Raw genomic sequence first — 19,548 nt, 5'->3', positions numbered from 1 at the left:
ACAGACAGATGGACAGAGCATGAGCAGAGAGAGAAGGAGACACAGAATCTGAAGCAGGCTCCAGGCTCTGAGCTGTCAGCACACAGCCAGACACAGGGCTTGAACTCATGAACCGTGAGATCATGACCTGAGCCGAAAAGTTGGACACTTAACTGAGCCACCTGGGCGCCCCCACCTAGAGATAATTTTTGGTCAGGCTTTACTCTCCATAGAACTGAGTAATAGTATTTTCTCCAAAAGATGATACACTACTAACTTACCATTGATTAGTACCTTGCAGACTACCAAGGTATTCATCTATACCTTCTCCTGTGAAACAATACAGAAGAGGAAACTGAGTTGCTCACAGGTTAAGAAATGTTTGCTCTGTCACTCAGCTAGCAAAGGAGGGAGCAAGGGAGGGTATAGAAAGGGACACAGCAAGCCTGGGCTTTAGGGTCAGACAAACTCAGCATTGAGTCACAGCTCAACTAACCATGGCAACACAAACCTGGAAAAGGCCTCATTAAAAACAAACAAACAACAACAAAAACCTTTATTATATATTTTGAGAGAGAGAAGGGGCAGAGAAGGAAAGAGAGAGAGGAAGAGAGAGAATCCCAGGCAGGCTCCATGCTGTCAGCACAGAGCTCAACCTGGGACTCAAATCTCAGGACCTGTGAGATCATGCCCTTGAGGCAAAATCAAGAGTGGGAGGCTTAGCAGACTGAGCTACCCAGGCGCCCCTCATTATTTTTAAACACAAAATATGTGTAACATCCACCCCCAGATTTATGAGAATTTAAAAGAACAACATGTAAAAAGCACACACACACAAATTCCTGGCACATAAAAGATACTCATTGAACATTAACTTCTCTCAGTTGATACATCTGTAAAAAGTTGATACATCTGGCCTACCTCATGAGCCAGTGTGGGGAATGAAATCATACCCAGTTTTCTCTCCTCCCCACCACCATACAGGACTGCCTCTGTGGAAAGGTCAATCCAAATTAATTAGAAAAGAGCTTTAGAGGGGGCACCTAGGTGGCTCAGTTGGTTAAGCCTGCAACTCTTGGTTTCAGGGCAGGTCATGATCTACCAGTTCGTGAGTTCGAGCCTTGCATCAGTTTATGAGTTTGAGTCTTGCATCAGTTTATGAGCTGTCAGCACAGAGCCCGCTTCCAATCCTCTGTCCGCCTCTCTCTCTGTCTCTGCCCCTCCCCTGCTCATTCTCTCTCTCTCTCTCTCAAAATAAATAAACTTAAAAAAAAAAACAGCTTTAGAGAGAGGAAGTTTATCTTCATAGGTCAACAAGCACTTGACATATCTACTTAAATCATAATAGTTTCTAAGACAAAAATGACCAGAATTAAATGTTCTTCAAAGACTTATAAGAACAAAGCCAAAGTCACTGGGTAATTCCAGTACATCTAGAAGCCCTCATGGGGATGAAAGTCTGAGAACATACCAACTTCAGTCCATCCTGTTCCACTATCTATGCATTTCTTTTTTTCTTTTTTTTTTATAAAGTCAGGGATGTCACTTTAATTTAACCAAAGGTTAGGTGGAGTGAGAAATGGGGAGGGGGAAAAGGAAAATGAAAAACCAGTGGACAAAAACAACGGAGAGGAAAATAAGTTTTTATACAAATCTGAGTTCTAGCACACTAACATATGTTACTATTGCCTAAATGCTACGAAGTTTCCAAATGGCCACTTTAAAAAGAAACTTTTTTTAATGTTTATTTACTTCTGAGACAGAGAGAGACAGAGCACAAGCAGGGGAGGGACAGAGAGAGAGGGAGACACAGAATCAGAAACAGGCTCCAGGCTCTGAGCTGTCAGCACAGAGCCGGACGCTGGGCTCGAACCCACAAACCGCGAGATCATGACCCGAGCGGAAGTCGGACGCTCAACCGACCGAGCCATCCAGGCGCCCCCCCAGATGGCCACTTTCTGATAAAACCGGAAGTATCAAATTCAGCACGTGGCCCGCACCACCACCAGGCCTGCGCTGGGCTAGCAGCGGGCTCTGTGTGGGTGCTCAAGTGCCGGCTTGGAGTCCCCTTCACCCAAAGTGACCGTGTCAATTAAATCTCAAATACAACTCCCCAAGGAAGGAATGCAGGAAAAACGTTCCTTTCGTCTTAAGGCCTGTCTTTTATTTATTCATTTTTGGGAAGTTCTTCGGTGAAGGTTGGCTTCAAGTCAATATTTATGTGCATAACGTACCCACGGCGCTGACTGGGAAATTCCAATCGCCCTCTGAGTTTTTAGAGTGAGGTGCTCAGGATCCGGTACAGTGTGCATTTGAGAAGTACCGTTGGAGAGTTTCCTTAATAAGCACCTTTAAGTCTGCAGGCACATACCCAGTTGGGGCCTGGGTCGGGGGGCGGCAGCCAGAAAGGTCAGAAGACACGTTCCCCGCCGAAGACACGCATTTCTTTTTCCTAAAATTTAGCCCTGGATTAAAAAACCAGCTCAAAAATGCAAACCACCCTTGCAGGGGCTCCAAGGCTGCAGCGGGCGCGGAGGGCCGGGGCCGGGCCGGGCGCGCGCTAGCTGCCCGCCTCCTCGGGCTCGCTGCAGGGCGAGGGCGCCGACGAGGCCTTGGACTCGCCGTCGCTGTTGCACTCGGCGGCGCGCGGGGGACGGGTGCCGGCGGGGCCCTCCTGCCCCCGGGCGTGGCGCTCCAGCAGCTCCTGGAGGTGCTTGATGTAGCCGATGGCGGCGCGGAGCGTCTCCACCTTGCTGAGCCGCCGGTCGGCCAGCTCGCGGGGCAGGTGGTCTCGCAGGCGCGCGTACCCCTCGTTCACGCAGCGTACCCGCTGCCGCTCGCGCTCGTTGCGCCTGCGGAGGAAGGCGGGCTCGAAGGCGCGGTCCAGCGGCAGCGGCGGGCACGACCGCCTCGCGGCGCAGTCCCGGGGCGCCCGCTCCCGGCACGCGGCGTCGAGACGCCACGAGACCCTGAAGGGGTCCCCGAGGGGGAGGCGGGGCAGGGACTCCGGCAGGTGCAGGGGCTCGCCGCGGGGGTGGCACGACCGCAGGGGCAGCAGTCCGGCCGGCTTACGTTTCTCCATCCCTCGCCGGGAAGCAAACAAATCACCCCAGAGACCGATCTCTTGCAAGGCGAGACTTCAGATCTTCAAAGCGTAGGTGCTGGTCCATTCAGACAGCCTGGCACAGCCGGGCTTTTAATTTCTGGTTCCAGGACAGACTGCAAGGAAACTTTGCATGATTTCCTAAATTCATTGCACTACTCGATCATTTATAATGATCCAGGCGGAGGTGATAAGCAAAGATTTAGGACCTCCTAATCCATACTTCGGATCCTGTCTTCCCCTCTGATCTTATTTCAAAAGGTGACAAAAGGGGTTCCTCTGCTCGGTCCCCTTAGCCTGGAAATGTGAGCGCACACCACACAGAGTAATCTTTCAAAACCACCCAAGCTTTTCAATTACCGTAATCCACCGCTCTGGGTCTTCGAGAGTGTAGGAATCTTCGAGGTTTCCAAAGAGCCCCTCCCAGGAACCAACAGGTCTGGCGGCTGAGCGAAAGTTTAGCGAAGGCTTTCCCCTTGAAAATCAAAACTTGACTGTCCTTTGCGGTTTCCGGCGTCCAGGGCTAATGGAAATCTCTTTCAGACGGTGTGCAAACTTACGCTTGTTCTGCCATTTCTGTGGAGGTGGAGGGAAGACCTCATCAAAGGAAAGACTGCTCCCTTGTGGTTGTAAGATGTGTCCAGCAAAGGAGGACCTCCGGGCAGGCTTGAGGGTTTTCTTCTCCAAAAGCAAATCTTTTAAAAGCCCAGTTAGACATGTTTTGAAGAGAAGAGGAAAGGACTGTACCTTAGCAACGAGTAGATGGATTCGAATGTTGTGTTCCCGCTTATGTTGATCGCGAGGCGTTTTATGGATTTGTGCTACTTTTTAAGAGCACATCAAAAGGTTGAACAGTAACAAACACTTTCAGCCAGTTATTTCTCACAGTGCTTACTGTAAACACAGGTTAAACACTGCTTCCCGACCTCTTCTAATCCCACCCAGGATAGAAGAACATTTTTCCATAGTGCAAAGAATGTATTTCTATTGTGTTCTTCTTTTTGTCTTAAGAAACAAAGATGCAATTTATTTTCTCCCTTGGGGGCAGGAAAGCAACATTTGAAAGGTGGAGATCCCCAACTCCAAGGATCAAGGATGATGGCTTTGAAGACTTGTCTTTTTAACACACAACCAAAAAAAAAAAAAATGAGAGAGAGAATAATTAATCCATCCGTGTTGGTGAAGGGCTTTGAAGATAAAAGTGTCATTAAAAATCCAACAGTGGTTAATGTCAAAAAATGCGTTATCACGCTGAAAATCAGACCTCTTGTTCCGCAAACCAGCACATTAAAGGCAGCCTCTACTTTTAAAAGTCCAACTTAAAAACAAGAGAAGCAAAAACCCCCTACGTTTACGATCAGACTTTCTGCCTGTTCTTCAGGAGCCGGGGTGTCGCCCTAACATGTTTTTTTGACAAGTGCTGCGCTTACCTGTTTACCCTAAATGATCTGCCCCAAGCAACTGCAAAAACACCTCCATCAAGGCAAATAAAATAGAAATAATGATTCCTTTTAGGCATTAGTTAGTCACATTTTAAAAACTCCCTGGGAGGCTTGTACCAGGAAACAACCTAATGTGTCACCTTGATTTCTCAGTAGAGTTGAGAACAATCCGTAGAAAAGTCCTTCCTGTTGGGAGACAAGCCCACCATAGAGACAGAAAGACTATTAGACCACAAGATGCTTTGGGCCATGTTAAGGATTTTGCCCTTTGTTCTAAGAGTGAAGGGACATAGGGGCGCCTGGGTGGCTCAGTCGGTTAAGCATCTGACTTCGGCTCAGGTCATGATCTCGCGGTTTGTGAGTTCAAGCCCTGTGTTGGGCTCTGTGCTGACAGCTCAGAGCCTGGAGCCTGTTTCTGATTCTGTGTCTCCCTCTCTCTCTCTGACCCTTCCCCGTTCATGCTCTGTCTCTCTCTGTCTCAAAAATAAATAAATGTTAAAAAAAATTAAAAAAAAGAGTGAAGGGACATAAATGATGTATTTTAAGCAGAAAGGTGACATGGTAAGATTTTGATTTAAAAAAACATTACTCTAGGGGTGTCTGGGTGGCCCGGTAAGTTGAGCATCCAACTTCAACTCAGGTGGTGATCTCATCACTTGTGAGTTCAATCTCCACATCGGGCTCAGTGCTGACAGCTCAGAGCCTGGAGCCTGCTTCAGATTCTGTGTCTCCCTCTCTCTGCCCCTACCCTGCTCTCTCTCGCTCTCTCTCAAAAATAAATAAACATTTTAAAAAAATGTTTTAATTACTCTATTTGCAGACTGGAGAATAGACTAGAAATGAGGACAAGAGAAAACAGGTAAGCAATACCATTTTTCATCCTCAGATTGGAAAATGTAAAAAGATTGTTAACATCCAGGGCAGGCAAGAATTTGGGAAAGGGGCAGAAGCGTAATTGCTACAAGCTTTTGGGAAAATAACTATTAAAATTAATAGCATACATCACATGTCCTTTGACCAAAAGATACTACAGAAATAAATGCACTGGTGTGAATTTACCTGCACAATAATATCTATTGCAGCATTGTTTGTAGTGATTCTTAAAAGGAAAAAAAAAAAAAAAAAGGAATAGCCTGAATGTCCGCCAATAGAGAGAGGGCTGGGTGTGCCTGGGTGGCTCAGTTGGTTGAGCGTCTGACTCTTGATTTTGGCTCAGATCTCACAGATCAAGCCCCATGCCAGGCTCTGCACTAATATTGTGGAGCCTGCTTGGGATTCTCTTCTCTCTCTCTGCACCCCCCTCCCCGACCTGTCTCTCAAAATAAATAAACATTTTTAAAAAATAGTGGGAGGACAAGGCACCTGGGTGGCTCAGTCGGTTAAGCCTCCGACTTCAGCAAAAGGTCATGATCTCATGGTTCACACATTTGAGCCCCACATTGGGCTCTGTGCTGACAGTTCAGAGCCTGGAGCCTGCTTCAGGTTCTGTGTCTCCCCCTCTCTCTGCCCCTCCTCCACTCACACTTTATGTGTGTGTGTGTGTGTGTGTGTGTGTGTGTGTGTGTCTCTGTCAAAAATAAGTAAACATTTAAAAAATTTAAAAACAAAAAAAAATACAGGGCTAATACTTTAAGAATATTATGCTATTATTAAAAATAATGAGCTAGAGCTATATATAAGAACTTGCAGAGCTATACATAATGTGTTAAGTGAAAAAAAAGCAAATTAAGGATAATATATGCGGTGTGAATTTAAAACAAACTGTTCTACATGATATATATGTCTTTATATGTGTTTATGTGCACACAGAGAAGTGGAAAGATTCACAGTAAATTTCTGTCATTCGTTGCCAAAGAAAGGTGGCTTTGGGGAGAAGGGGTGTTATGCATTTTTCTTTATGGATCTTTCTACTGTTTAATTCGTTACCAAAAGCACATATTACTTTTGTATTTATCATTATAATGTAAAGGTCTTGGGCCAGGTTTTCTGGCTCCTCATAAATTCTGTCTCTGAGGAATAAATACCTACAAGACTTTTTTTTTTTCTTTTCTTACTGAAATGTCATCAGAAAAAGTCAAATCCTGGTGCTCCACTCATCCTTAATAGGGTCCGTATACTGTTATGAGGTATGGACATGGTCATGAAGAATGCTTAGTCTTCCTTAGGCTTTTTGAAGGTGCAAGTGCATTTGAAATAGGTAGCTTCTTCAGTGAGAAAAACGTTGTTTTGTTTCACGATGTGAAGTGGGGAGGGGCTGCGTTCTTGTTACATAAGAGATCAAAAGAGGAGGTTCTGACTCCCCATCTCTCTGGTCAGTTTTGACCCAGACAAATGTTCTCTCCAACTTTATTTTATTTTATTTTTAATTTTTTTAATGTTTATTTTTGAGACAGAGAGAGACAGAGCATGAACGGGGGAGGGTCAGAGAGAGAGGGAGACACAGAATCTGAAGCAGGCTCCAGGCTCTGAGCTGTCAGCACAGAGCCCGACGCGGGGCTCGAACTCACGGACCGTGAGATCATGACCTGAGCCGACGTCAGACGCTCAACCGACTGAGCCACCCAGGCGCCCCTGTTCTCTCCAACTTTAAAGATGTCTCCCATCTAGATCAAGTCCAGGTATGTTATAGTTATGTCTAGATCAAGGGACTAAACACTAAACCTCCAAGGACAATTGAAACTATGTTTGGTTGTCCTACTCGGATCTGCCTGTAAAAGGGGAAATGGAGGTTCACTGAAGATCAGGCTCAGCAGATTCAAAGGTATCTCTAAGGCCAAGGTAGACTTCCACCCCTAAAATTCAGGCGGGCTCTCGCCACCTGCTTGAAACACGTGAAATGAAGACTTAGATCGGCTCTTCTTCCGAAATGTTTGATATCACATTATAGATTCTGTTTTCCTAGGCTGGTGGCACAGAGGTATTACATACCTGTCTATCCCCATACCTGCAGTCTGCATCAGCTGCCATAAGGGGACACAGAGAAACATATGTTATGACCTCATGATAGAAACAGGTGCAGATAACCATGATCAAACTGATCACGGAATCCAATTCTATTCCGTTGGTCCTGTTCTACATAGCTCAGGTATAAGCTATCTGTATTCCCATGTGCAACATCCTTGAGGGGTATTTTTAGATACAACTAAACACTGAGACTCATTAAGACTACAGGAGCCACATTTGACATCAGATTTTCTTGGAAGGATATACATCAGGAACAGCGCTTGAAGCAGAGCAGAATTAGGCATTCTACCTCCCCAGGAGTCCTTGCGATAATCTGTGCAGCAATCCATGCAGGCGCTCCTCCCAAACCCCCTGGAGCCAAGTAACAGCTCAGATGCAAGGAAAGAAGACTCACATCAGACCCATGTGGCCAGCTGTCCTGACTTAGAAGTCGCACACCCCTCAGGAGCCAGTATTTCTTGTAACGACCCCACAGGTATAGCTTCCAGGGACCTCTCACCAGGGGCCAGTGGAAGAGGCTTCACATTCCGAAGCCCAGAGCTATACTCCCCCATCCGGTATTTATAGTTGTGCCAGTCCAGATGCAATCTAACAATCAGGTGATTGCTTTAATATAAGTTAAGGTTGCTTAATGACATAGCTGACATTCTCTCTTTATCATGTTTCAGAGGGCCAGAAAACAGAAAGTTAACTGAAGGTCAAATTGTCATCCAAAAAGGTAAAACTTTCATGTATCCTTTACCCACACCATTCCATTCTATTTTAAAGATAATTTATAGCAAGAGGAGCGCCTGGGTGGTTTAGTCAGTTAAGCCTCCACATTCGGCTCAGGTCATGATCTCATGGTTCGTGGGTTAGAGCCCTGCGTTGGGCTCTGTGCTGACAGCTCAGAGTCTGGAGCCTGCTCCGGATTCTGTGTCTCCCTCACTCTCTGCCCCTCCTCCGCTTGCACTCTGTGTGTGTGTGTGTGTGTGTGTGTGTGTGTGTGTGTGTCTCAAAAAATAAACATTTAAAAAAAGATAACTTACAGAAAGATTTAAAGAAATGCAAATATTTAGGTACAATTTATTCCCAGCTTTTCTGTCCTTCTCAATAACTATTTGCATGTTAACCTTGTCTATGTACTCTTTGGTCATGCAACAATGTAATATTTTGCTGTAGTCAAATACATTCATCCTTTCCTTATGGCTTTTATCTTTTTTCTCTTCTTTAAGGCTACCTTCTCCTGCCCCAAGTTTCGCAAAGCCTTTTCCTTGTCTGCGTCTGGCAGCTTGGTGTGAATTAGAGAAAGGGGACAAGCACAAGGCTTGGTGAATAGATGGCTGACCACCCAATTCGTTTGGAGGAACAATTGTTGAACAGGAGGTCTAAATCTGGAAAGAAGAACAGAGAAGGTAACATGCAATTTTGACATCTGTAAGGAGACACAGAAATAAAATTTGGGATTCTAATTGGGATTATGTTAAATATATGAATAATTTTGGAGAGAACTGACTTTCTGAAACATTGACTCCTGTATGAACATAGTACAATTCCATTCATTCAGGTCTTCTTTTTTTGTCCTTTAATAAAGTTCCACAGATTTCTTAGTGTAGATCTCTTTTTCTATGTATTTTTTAATGTTTATTTGTTTATTTTGTGTGAGAGAGAGAGACCAGGTGGAGGGGCAGAGACAGAGGGAGACAGAGAATCCCAAGCACGCCCTGTGCTGTCAGCGCAGAGCCTGAGGAAGGGCTTGATCCCATAAACCTGGAGATCATGACCTGAGCCAAAATCAGGAGCTGGTGACTTAACCAACTGAGCCACCCAGGCAGCCCCTTAGTGCAGATCTTATGTGTTTCTTATTACATTTATCTCAAGACATTTGATAGGTCTGGTTGCTATTGTGAATAGAACTTTCTTTTCTGGTTTTCAAAGCTATTGATTTATTGCATGTTAATCTTTTTTTTTTTTTTAAGTTTATTTACCTATTTTGAGAGAGAGAGAGAGAGAGCATGTGTGAGTGGCAGACAGGGAGGGGCAGAGAGAGAAGAAGGGACAGACAATCTCAAGCAGGCTTCATGTCACCAGTGCATGGAACCTGGCAGGGCTGGAACCCACGAACTACGAGATCACGACCTGAATGGAAATCAAGAGTCCTACACTTAACTGTCTGAACCACCCAGGTGCCCCTGAATGATCATCTTTAATCCAGTCAGTTCACTGACCTCTTATTATTTCTACTGGTTTTCGGTTGAGACAAAATCTACATACAGTTAAATGTACATATATTAAATATATAATTCAATGAGTGTTGATAAATGTGTTCACTTGTGAAATAACATCCCACTTAAGATAATTCTAATGGTTAATTTTAAAAAATGATTTTCTAGGATTTCTTAAACTATAATCATATTGTCTACTAACAATGATAGTTTTGTTTCCTCTTTTTAATGTAATTCACTTATTTTCCTTTTCTTTTTTCTTTTAAGTTTATTTTATTTATTGGGAGGTGAGGGCAGGGATAGAGAGAGAATCCCAAGCAGGCTCTGCACTGTCGGTGAGAAGCCCGGTGCAGGGCTCGAACTCATGATCCATGACATCATGACCTGAGTTGAAGTCAGATGCTTAACTGACTGAGCCATCCGGGCACCCACCCACCCCACCATTTATTTTTCTTATTAAATTTCACCTCCTGAGAGACCCAGTCCAATGCTAATCATAGTAGTAATAGTTAACATCCTTGTATTTTTTATGGGAAGGCTTCTAATGTTCCACCGTATAGGAGATATTCTTTATCAAATTAAGGACATTTTCTTCTATTCTTAATTTGCTAAGAGTATTATCAGTATTTAATGCCTATTAAATTTCATCAAGTGTATCTACAAAGATAATCATGTATATTTTCTTCTTTATTGTTGCCATGAATTATGACAATAGATTTGCTATGGTTGAGCTGTCTTGCATTCCTAGGATTAAACCTTATGGGGTCATAATTCTTTTAGTATACTGCTGGATTCAATTTGTTAATATTTCACTAGAAAAATTTTTTCTACAGTCCCAAGTCATATTGGCTCATAGTTTTATCTTCTTCTGTTCTCCTTTTCTGGGATTTTTTAGGATTTTCTAGGATTATTTCAAACTCTTAAAAATTCTTTTTTGAATGTTTATTTATTTTTGAGAGAGAGAGAGAGAGAGAGAGAGAGAGAGAGAGAGAGAGAGAGAGAATGAGGGGGGAAGGGGCAGAGAGAGAGAGGGAGACACAGAATCTGAAGCAGGCTCCAGGTTCCGAGCTGTCCACACAGAGGCTGACACGGGGCTCGACCACAAACTGTGAGATCATGACCTAAGCTGAAGTCAGATGATTAACCGACTGAGGCACCCATGCGCCCCATCAAACTCTTAATAAGTTGAGTAGCTGTCCATCTATTTCTAGGCTCTGGAACCATTGGTAAATGGTGGAAATTATTCCTTGAAGATTTGGTAAAACCCATATTAAAAAACCACATGGTGGAATTAAGCCTGGGTGGCTCAGTCAGTTGAGCATCCAACTCTTTGTTTCAGCTCAGGTCATGATCCCAGGGTCATGAGATTGAGCCCTTGCTAAAGATTCTCTCTCTCTCTCTCTCTCTCTCTCTCTCTCCCTCTCCCTCTTTCCTTCTCCCCTGCTCTCACACACTCTCTCTCTAAAACAAAACAAAACAAACCCCCCAAGCCAAAAAACAAACAAACAAAAAACGCACGGAACTTCTTTAGAGCTAAATTTTCAGGTACTTTAAAATTTTATTTTATCATTACTGTTGGAATTTTTGGAGGTCATTAGTAATGTTCTTACCTATTCCTCCCCAGTTTCCACCCTCCTTCAATGGCAACTATGACTCTTTTGGGTATCACCCTAGAATCACAGTCTAGTTTTTGCCCCTTAAAAATCCATAAAATAGGGGTACCTGGGTGGCTCAGTGGGTTGGGCATCTGACTCTTGATTTTGGCTCAGGTCATGTCTCATGGTTCATGTGTTCGAGCCCTGTGTAGGAGTCTGCGTTGACAGTGTGGGGCCTGCTTGGGATTCTCTCTCCTTCAATCTCTGCCCCTCCCCTGCCCTCTCTCTGTCTCTCAAAATAAACAGATAAACTTAAAAAAAAAATCTCTAAAATAGATCAGAACAATACATTAGTTAAATGAACCCCAGAGCCTGGTGTGCTAGGGTTAACTCATTCCTGAATCTTTTCCTTTCTCTAATGGAGACCATTCCAATATAGCTTGCTGGAGGTTATATAATCAAATAAATCATCAGTAAGAGAATACTGCAAATTTAAAAAGACATCTCCCATTATCAAATTGCTAGGGATAAATTAAAACCCAAAGTTTAAATAACCTTAGCCTTACGCTTATAGGTTAAAATTTGAAAGTGACATCAAAATTTCTTAGGTTAAACTCCACAGATCATTCCCCCCAGTTTCTTCTTCTGCTCAGGCTCACCTAGAAGGGTCTTCCACCAAAGCCTGGGCAGAGTCAGGGTTCCTTCATCAGGCACAGCCTAGATGTTCCTGCACTGAAACTAGTAGAGTTCTTTCAGATCTGAGAAATTGAATTCGTTCAGTGCCACATGTGTTCTGCTTTTGAGGTCTCAAGAGTTAACAGAACACATAGGATTATGTCAGCTCCATTCCTGCATCTGCTACCTTTGGAAAATAAGCCATTCTGCACGTTATAGAGTACCTCCAAGATCCTGCGGGTTCAGTTCCAGACCACCGCAACAAAACGAACACCACAATAAAGCAAGGCAGATGAATTTTTCCCAGTGCTTATAAACGTTATGTTTACACTGCAGGCTAGTAAGTTTGCAATAAACAGCATTGTGTCTAAAAAAACCAATGTACATACCTTAGTTAAAAAATATGTTATTGCTAAAAAATGCTAACCATCATCTGAGCTTTTAGTGAGTTACAGTCTTTTTGCTGGTGGAGGGTCTCGCCTCAATGTTGATGGCTGCTGACTGGTCGGGGCAATGGTCGCTGAAGGCTGGGGCGGCTGGGGCAATTTCTTAAAATAAGACAACCGTGAGATTTGCCACGTTGACTGATTCTTCTTTTCATGAACAGGTTTCTCTGTAGCATGTGATGCTGTTTGATAGGATTGTAGAACTTCTTTCAAGATTGGAATCAGTCGTGGGGCAGCTGGGTGGCTCAGTCGGTTAAGCGGTCGACTTCAGTTCAGGTCACGATCTGGATCTCGTGATTCACAAGTCTGAGCCCCATGTCGGGCTCTGCACTGATAGCTCAGAGTGTGGAGCCTGCTTGGGATTCTGTATCTCCTTCTCTCTCTGCCCCTCCCCCACTCACGCTCTGTCTGTCTCAAAAATAAATTTAAAAAACATTAACAAAATTGTTTTAATAAAAAAAAGGATTGGACTGAGTCCTCTCAAACCCTGCGGCTGCTTTGTCAACTCATTTGATGGAATATTCTAAATCCTTTGTTGTCATGTCAGCAATCTACATGGCATCTTCATCAGGAGTAGATTCATCTCAGTAAACCACTTTCTTTGCTAATCCATAAGAAACAACTCCTCCTCCATTCAAGTTTTATCATGAGATGGCAGCAATGAAGTCACATGTCCAGGCTCCACTTCTAATCCTGGCTCTCTTGCTATTTCCACCACATCTGGGGTTACTCCCCTCCCTGATGTCTTGAACCTCACAGTCCTCCATGAGAGCTGGAATCAACTTCTTCAAACTCCTGTTCATATTGATGTTTTGACCTCTTCCAGTTAATCATGAATGTTCTCTTAATGGCATCTAGAATGGTGAATCCTTTCCAGAAGGTTCTCAATGGACTTTTCTCTGGTCCATCAGAGGAATGATTGTTTATAGTAGCTATCACCTTACAGAATGTATTTCCTAAATAATAAGAATTGAAAGTTGAAATCAAAACTTGGCCCATGGGCTGCAGAAGGGATGTTGCATTAAGCAGGCATGAAAATAAAATTAACCTGGTTGCCCATCTCCGTTGGAGCGCTTGGGTGACCAGGTGCATTGTCAATGAGCAGGAATATTTTCTTCTGAGCAGTTTTCAATAGCGGGCTCAACATATTCAGTAAACCATGCTGTAAACAGATGTGCTGTCATCGGGCTTTGTTTCTCCACTTATTGAGCCCAAGCAGAGTAGATCTGGAACAATTCTTCAGGGCCCCGGGATTTTTGGAATGGCAAATGAGCATTGGCTTCAACTTAAAGTCACCAGCTGCATTATCTCCTGACAAGAGAATCAGCCCGTCCTTTGAGTCTTTGAAAGCAGGCTTTGACTTCTCCTCTCTGGCTATGAAAGTCTTAAATGGCATCTTCTTCCTTCCAACATAAGGCTGTTTTGTCTACACTGAAATCTGTTGTGTTTTTTTTTTTAATTTTTTTTTTTTAACGTTTATTTATTTTTGGGACAGAGAGAGACAGAGTATGAACGGGGGAGGGGCAGAGAGAGAGGGAGACACAGAATCGGAAACAGGCTCCAGGCTCTGAGCCATCATAAGCCCAGAGCCCGACGCAGGGCTCGAACTCACGGACCGTGAGATCGTGACCTGAGCTGAAGTCGGACGCTTAACCGACTGAGCCACCCAGGCGCCCCTGAAATCTGTTGTTTACTGGCGTCACCTTCATTAATGATCTTGGCTAGATCTTCCGGAGAACTTGCTGTAGCTTCTACATCAGCACTTGCCTCCTCACCTTATACCTTTATGTTATAGAGATAGCTTATTTCTTTAAACTTCGTGAACCAACCTCTGATAGCTTCAAACTTTTCTTTCAGAGCTTCCTCATCTCTCTCAGCCTTCACAGAATTGGAGACTTAGGGCCCTGCTCTGGGTTAGGCTTTAGCTTAAGGGAATGTTGTGGCTGGTTTGATCTTCGGTCCAGACCACTCATACTTTCTCCATATAAGTGAAAACTTTCTCCATATCCACTTTCTTACCATTTGTATGTTCACTGGAATAGCGTTTTTTAATTTCCTTCAAAATCTTTTCCTTTGCATTCACAACTTGGCTAAGTGGTTTGAGAGCCCTAGCTTTTGGCCTGTCTCAGCTTTCGGCATCCCTTCTCCGCGAAGCTTAATCAATCCTAGCTTTTGACTTAGGGGCAGAGACGTGCAATTCTTCTTTTCACTTGAAAATTTAGAGGCCTTTGTAGGATGATTTATTGGCCTAACTTCAATATTGTTATGTTTCGGAATAGGAGGCCCAAGGAGAGGGGGAGGGAAGGGGGAAGAGCTGGTTGGTGGAGCAGTCAGAACATATAACATTTATCAATTAAGTTTACCATCTTATATGGGTGAGGTTTTGGCCCCCAAAACAACTACAATAGGAGCAAAGATCACTGATCACAGAGCACCATAACAAATATAACCATAATGAAAACTTTTGCAATATTGGGAGTATTACCAAAGTGTGACAGAGACACAAAGTGAGCAAATACTGTCAGAAAAATGGCACCAATTGACTGACTGATACAGGGTTGCCACAAACCTTCAATTTGTAAAAAAACATGGTATCAGCAAAGTGCGATAAAATGAAGTACGCCTGTGCTTGAACATTAACCCAAGAGAAATAATGTTCCAAATACTAGAGCTGAATCTTTCATACCCGTGTAACAGTTTCCAAAGATCGTGGCAGAAAATCAGTGGCATCCAAGGAAAGGAAGCCAGCCTCCTTCAGAGTGGCCACCAAGTTTACTATCCCAAGGCTCAGTAGCTTAAGACAAGGAGTATTTATTTAGTTCTTGAGCCTGAAGGGCAATGATTTAGGCTGAGTTCTAGTAAATGTCTAGTATGGCCAATCAGGATCAAGGGGCAGAAACAAAGGATTCTACTTGGTACTGAGATGAGCTGTAAAGTCACCTTGCAAAGGGCGTGGTCTCAAGGAGGAGTACAAAACTGGAGCCATTAACACAGTGGCTCTATTTTACTCTCTTGCCCTAAAATAATTACACAATTTGGACTAGGTACATTTTAGGGGCTTAATCACCACATGTGGCTAATGGCTGCCATGTAGGAGGTACAATTCTAGTGTCATTGGCGTTCTTGTAATTCCTCAAACCTGCCAGACATTCTCTTGCCTCAGGGTCTTTGCATTTTCCCTTACCTCTGACTGAAACTCTCTTCTTCTAGATGTGCACATGGATCATTCTCTCACCTCCTTTGGTCCAAATTTGACCTTTTCAATGATGATTTCTCTCTCTATGTTATTTTAAATTGCAACCCCTATCTGCCAGCACTTTCTTCCCTACCATACTTTTTGTCACGGTATTTATTGCCATCTAGAATGTTACATGTTTTAATTAGTTACTTGTTGGTTAGCTCTTTAGAGAGAGGCATTTTTTTTCCCCTGTTTAATTCACTGCTGTATCCCCAGTGCCTAGAGCAATACCTCGCGTATAGTAGGTACTCAACAAATGTTTTGTGAATAAATTCTAGCTTTCCCATGCCTTTCTGCAAATATTAAATAAGGAAATGAGTCAGTTAGAATCTGATACAATAAATTATAATTGTTTCAGGCATATAGGGAGAATCTCAAAAAATGCCAAAGAACAGGTGTATCCACATAAAAAGTCATATTTCCATGTCCCCTAACATGGGAGGTCAGTAGCAGGGCTTTATACCTTAATTAGAGTTAAGTGAAAAAAGAGATATTCTGAGCGGCCCAATCCAGGCCCCAATTTACCCATTCTTGTCCATATCTTTAGTGATAGAAGATAATGTTTAAAGTTAATTTGCTTTCTGCCTCTGCCTTTTCCATCCAGCAGAAATGTGAATGGTTGTTATCTTGTCTCATCTTTTTAAAATTTTAATGCTAGGGGCACCTGGGTGGCGCAGTCGGTTAAGCGTCCGACTTCAGCCAGGTCACGATCTCGCGGTCCGTGAGTTCGAGCCCCGCGTCAGGCTCTGGGCTGATGGCTCAGAGCCTGGAGCCTGTTTCTGATTCTGTGTCTCCCTCTCTCTCTGCCCCTCCCCCGTTCATGCTCTGTTTCTCTCTGTCCCAAAAATAAATAAACGTTGAAAAAAAAATTAAAAAAAAAATAAAATTTTAATGCTTATTTATTTATTTATTTATTTATTTAGAGAGAATGAGAGAAAGAGCATGAGTGTGGGAGGAGTAGAGAGGGAGACACAGAATCCAAAGCAGGCTCTGAGCTGTTAGCATAGAGCTCCATGTGGGACCTGAACCCACAAACTGCAAGATCACAACCTGAGCCGGTCAGACGCTTAATCAACCGAGCCACCCCGGGGCCCCATCTTGTTTGTCTTATATACACTTATCTCTAGGGTTCACTCTGTGGTTGCAAACCTACATTTTTTGTTCCACAGTCTTTTGAACACTTGGGTCCTGAAAGAACAGCTACACTCTTCATTTCTATTGATCTGATAGGTCAGTAATTCTCTCATTGTTTTTATTGCTTTACTGGGTCCTCGCTATCTCCTTAAAGTGACAAGTCACCCTAAATCATCTCTTTAGGCAACCTTTGGGCATTCATTGCTTTGGGCATCGTCCCAGGGAAGGCGATATGCAAGTTAATAAGCATAGTTTAGGATTATGTCAGTTTGACTTTCACTTATTAATCAAATATTTACTGAGCACCTAGTATATGTCAGGTATTGTATTATCTCATATAGCATTAAATCAGATAGATATGGATCTTGTTCCCAAAACTTAAAATCTACTTGGCAAGACAGAAAATGAAACAAGTAATTACAATCAAGGTAAGAATGATGAGAGAGCACACAGTGGACCTAATCTAGTCTAGGGAGTAGGGTTAGGATCCTTCAATTTTTGGTGACCATGACTTACTCACTTACCTACTTACCTACTTACTTACTTTATGTATGTATGTATGTATGTATGTATGTATGTATGTATGTATGTATGTTTATTTTTGAGAGAGAGAGAGAGAGGCACAGTGCAAGTGGGGGAGGGGCAGAGAGAGACACACAGAATCCGAAGTGGGCTCCAGGCTCTGATCTGTCAGCACAGAGCCCTCCACGGAGCTTGAGCCCATGAGCCATGATTTCGTGACCTGAGACGATGTTGGACGCTTAACCAACTGAGCCCCCCAGGCGCCCCATGACATCATTTTTTAAAAGTTGACTTTTTGAGGTATTTTTACATACAGTAAAACTCACCAATTTTAAGTGTGTGGTTTGACAAATTGTTATGAGTGGACACAGTTGTGTAACCACTACCCCAATCAAGATAATTTCCATCGCCCCTAAAAGTTTCCTCATGCCTCTTTATAGGCAGTCTCATCCTTCCCACTCATCCCCAAATCCTGACAATCACTTACGTGTTTTCTATTACAATAGTTCTTCCTTTTCTAGAATTTTATATAAACGGAAACACAGAATAGGTAGTCTTTTGTGTATGAAGGATGAAATTCATCCACATATCAATAGCGTGCCCCTTTTTATTGCCAAGTAGTGTTCCACTATGGAGATATACTCCAATTTGTTTATTCGTTCACCAGTTAATAGACATTTTGGCTGTCTACAGTTTGGGACTATTATACTATCAAAGTTTCTACGAGCATTTGTGTACAAGTCTTTGTACATCTGCTTTTATTTTCTCTTGGGTAAATACCTACGTATGTGATTACTGAATCATATGGTCTACAGAATTGCTAAGTTGTTTTCTGATATGGCTGTAGCATTTTGCTAGCAAAGTGTGAGAATTCCAATTCTGTATCTTCACCAACAGTTGTTATAGACTTTTAAACTTTGCCCATTTTACCTTATTGTGTTTTGACTTGCATTTCCCTAATAACTAATTCTGTTGGTCATCCTTTTGTGTGCCTAATTGCCATCCACATATGTTCTTTGGTAAAGTGGCTATTCAAATGTTTTGCCCACCTACAAAATTTGGGTTGCTTGCCTTCTTATTATTGAGTTTAAAGGGCTCTTTTTATATATTCCAGATAAGAGTCGCTTGTCAGATATTTGTTTTGCAAATATTTTATACCCATTTCTGGTGTGACTTTTTATTTTGTTAATAGCATCTTTTCAAGACAAAAAGCTTTAATTTTGATGAAGTTCAATTTGTCAATTTTTTAGTGGTTCTTGATTTTGGTGTCTTATCAAAGTTACAAAGATTTTCTTGTACATTTTCTTCTGTAACTATTATAGTTTTAGGTTATATGTGATCATGTATTATATGTAATCATGACTTTTTACATGAATTTTACATCTCTGAAATTAATAAAACTGTTCAAGGGGTGCCTGGGTGGCTCAGTCGGTTAAGTGTCCTAGTCTCAATTTTGGCTCAGGTCATGATCTCCTGGTTTGTGAATTTGAGCCCTGCATTGGGCATCACACTGTCAGTGAGGAGCTGCTTGGGATTCTCTCCCTCTCTCTCTACCCCTCCCTCCCTCAAAAATAAATAAATAAACTTAAAAAAAAAAAGAATAGGCATGGAAAACCAGAGTGAAATTATTCAGCCTTTTATAAGACACATCATCATTCTCTAGGTCCCAGGTTTGAAGTGGCATTTTACAGAATACTGTGTCTCATACACTTGTGATATGAAAACTTTCCTGATTTAGACTTCTATTTGTTGTTACCAAGAGAGCAAAACCAGTATGACCTGTCAATGTTAACTGCTTAGTTTCCTCATTTGGAATGTGTTTTCTTTTTATGAGAAGGTAAAGGAAACATTATATTGAGTTGAGACCACTCCCACCTCTCATCCAAAACATTGTGCATGCCTTTGCCCTTTACCTGGGATTATATTTTCAAAACCCACCAGTCTCCCCTACACTACAAGCTGTTCAAGGTTAAGACCTAGGTCTTATTTTGTATTACTATGTTTGAGATGAAACATTCAGTAAATGTTTCCTGAATGAAAGGAGGAATTCCTGGGTCTCTGCTGCTCTGCTGGTGTGGAAGCTACCAGGCCGCTTGTTTGTAGTTCTAATGTCAGTGCTCATGAACTTGGCTTTAGAGAAAAACCGTCCCGCCTCAGTATTCCCGGAGCTTAGCACAATGCTTGGCATGCAGGAGAGAAGAAGGGCAAAGAGATAAGGGGAAGAAAATTTGTACAAAATCCCACAC

General features: G+C 42.8%; 1 protein-coding gene across 1 annotated transcript; it reads right to left on the bottom strand.

Moving 5' to 3' along the window:
* Positions 1-1,174: 1,174 nt before the first annotated feature.
* ASCL4 (achaete-scute family bHLH transcription factor 4) lies at positions 1,175-3,939 on the bottom strand. The gene is made up of 2 exons (XM_023257410.2): positions 3,443-3,939; positions 1,175-3,198 (listed from the first exon to the last, which is right to left on the bottom strand). Exon 2 carries the CDS (start codon positions 3,059-3,061, stop codon positions 2,540-2,542), a length of 522 nt encoding a protein of 173 aa, XP_023113178.1. The 5' UTR covers positions 3,062-3,198; positions 3,443-3,939; the 3' UTR covers positions 1,175-2,539.
* Positions 3,940-19,548: the final 15,609 nt, after the last annotated feature.

Source organism: Felis catus, chromosome B4 (genome assembly GCF_018350175.1).
Source record: "Felis catus isolate Fca126 chromosome B4, F.catus_Fca126_mat1.0, whole genome shotgun sequence".
Classification (NCBI taxonomy): Eukaryota; Metazoa; Chordata; class Mammalia; order Carnivora; family Felidae; genus Felis; species Felis catus.
The sequence above is the reverse complement of the archived record's forward strand: the minus strand, read 5'-3'. Positions and strand labels throughout refer to the sequence as shown.

What these genes read in the sequence shown, in the direction of transcription:
- ASCL4 (XM_023257410.2), bottom strand. Translation starts at nt 3,061, where the DNA reads ATGGAGAAACGTAAGCCGGCCGGACTGCTGCCCCTGCGGTCGTGCCAC.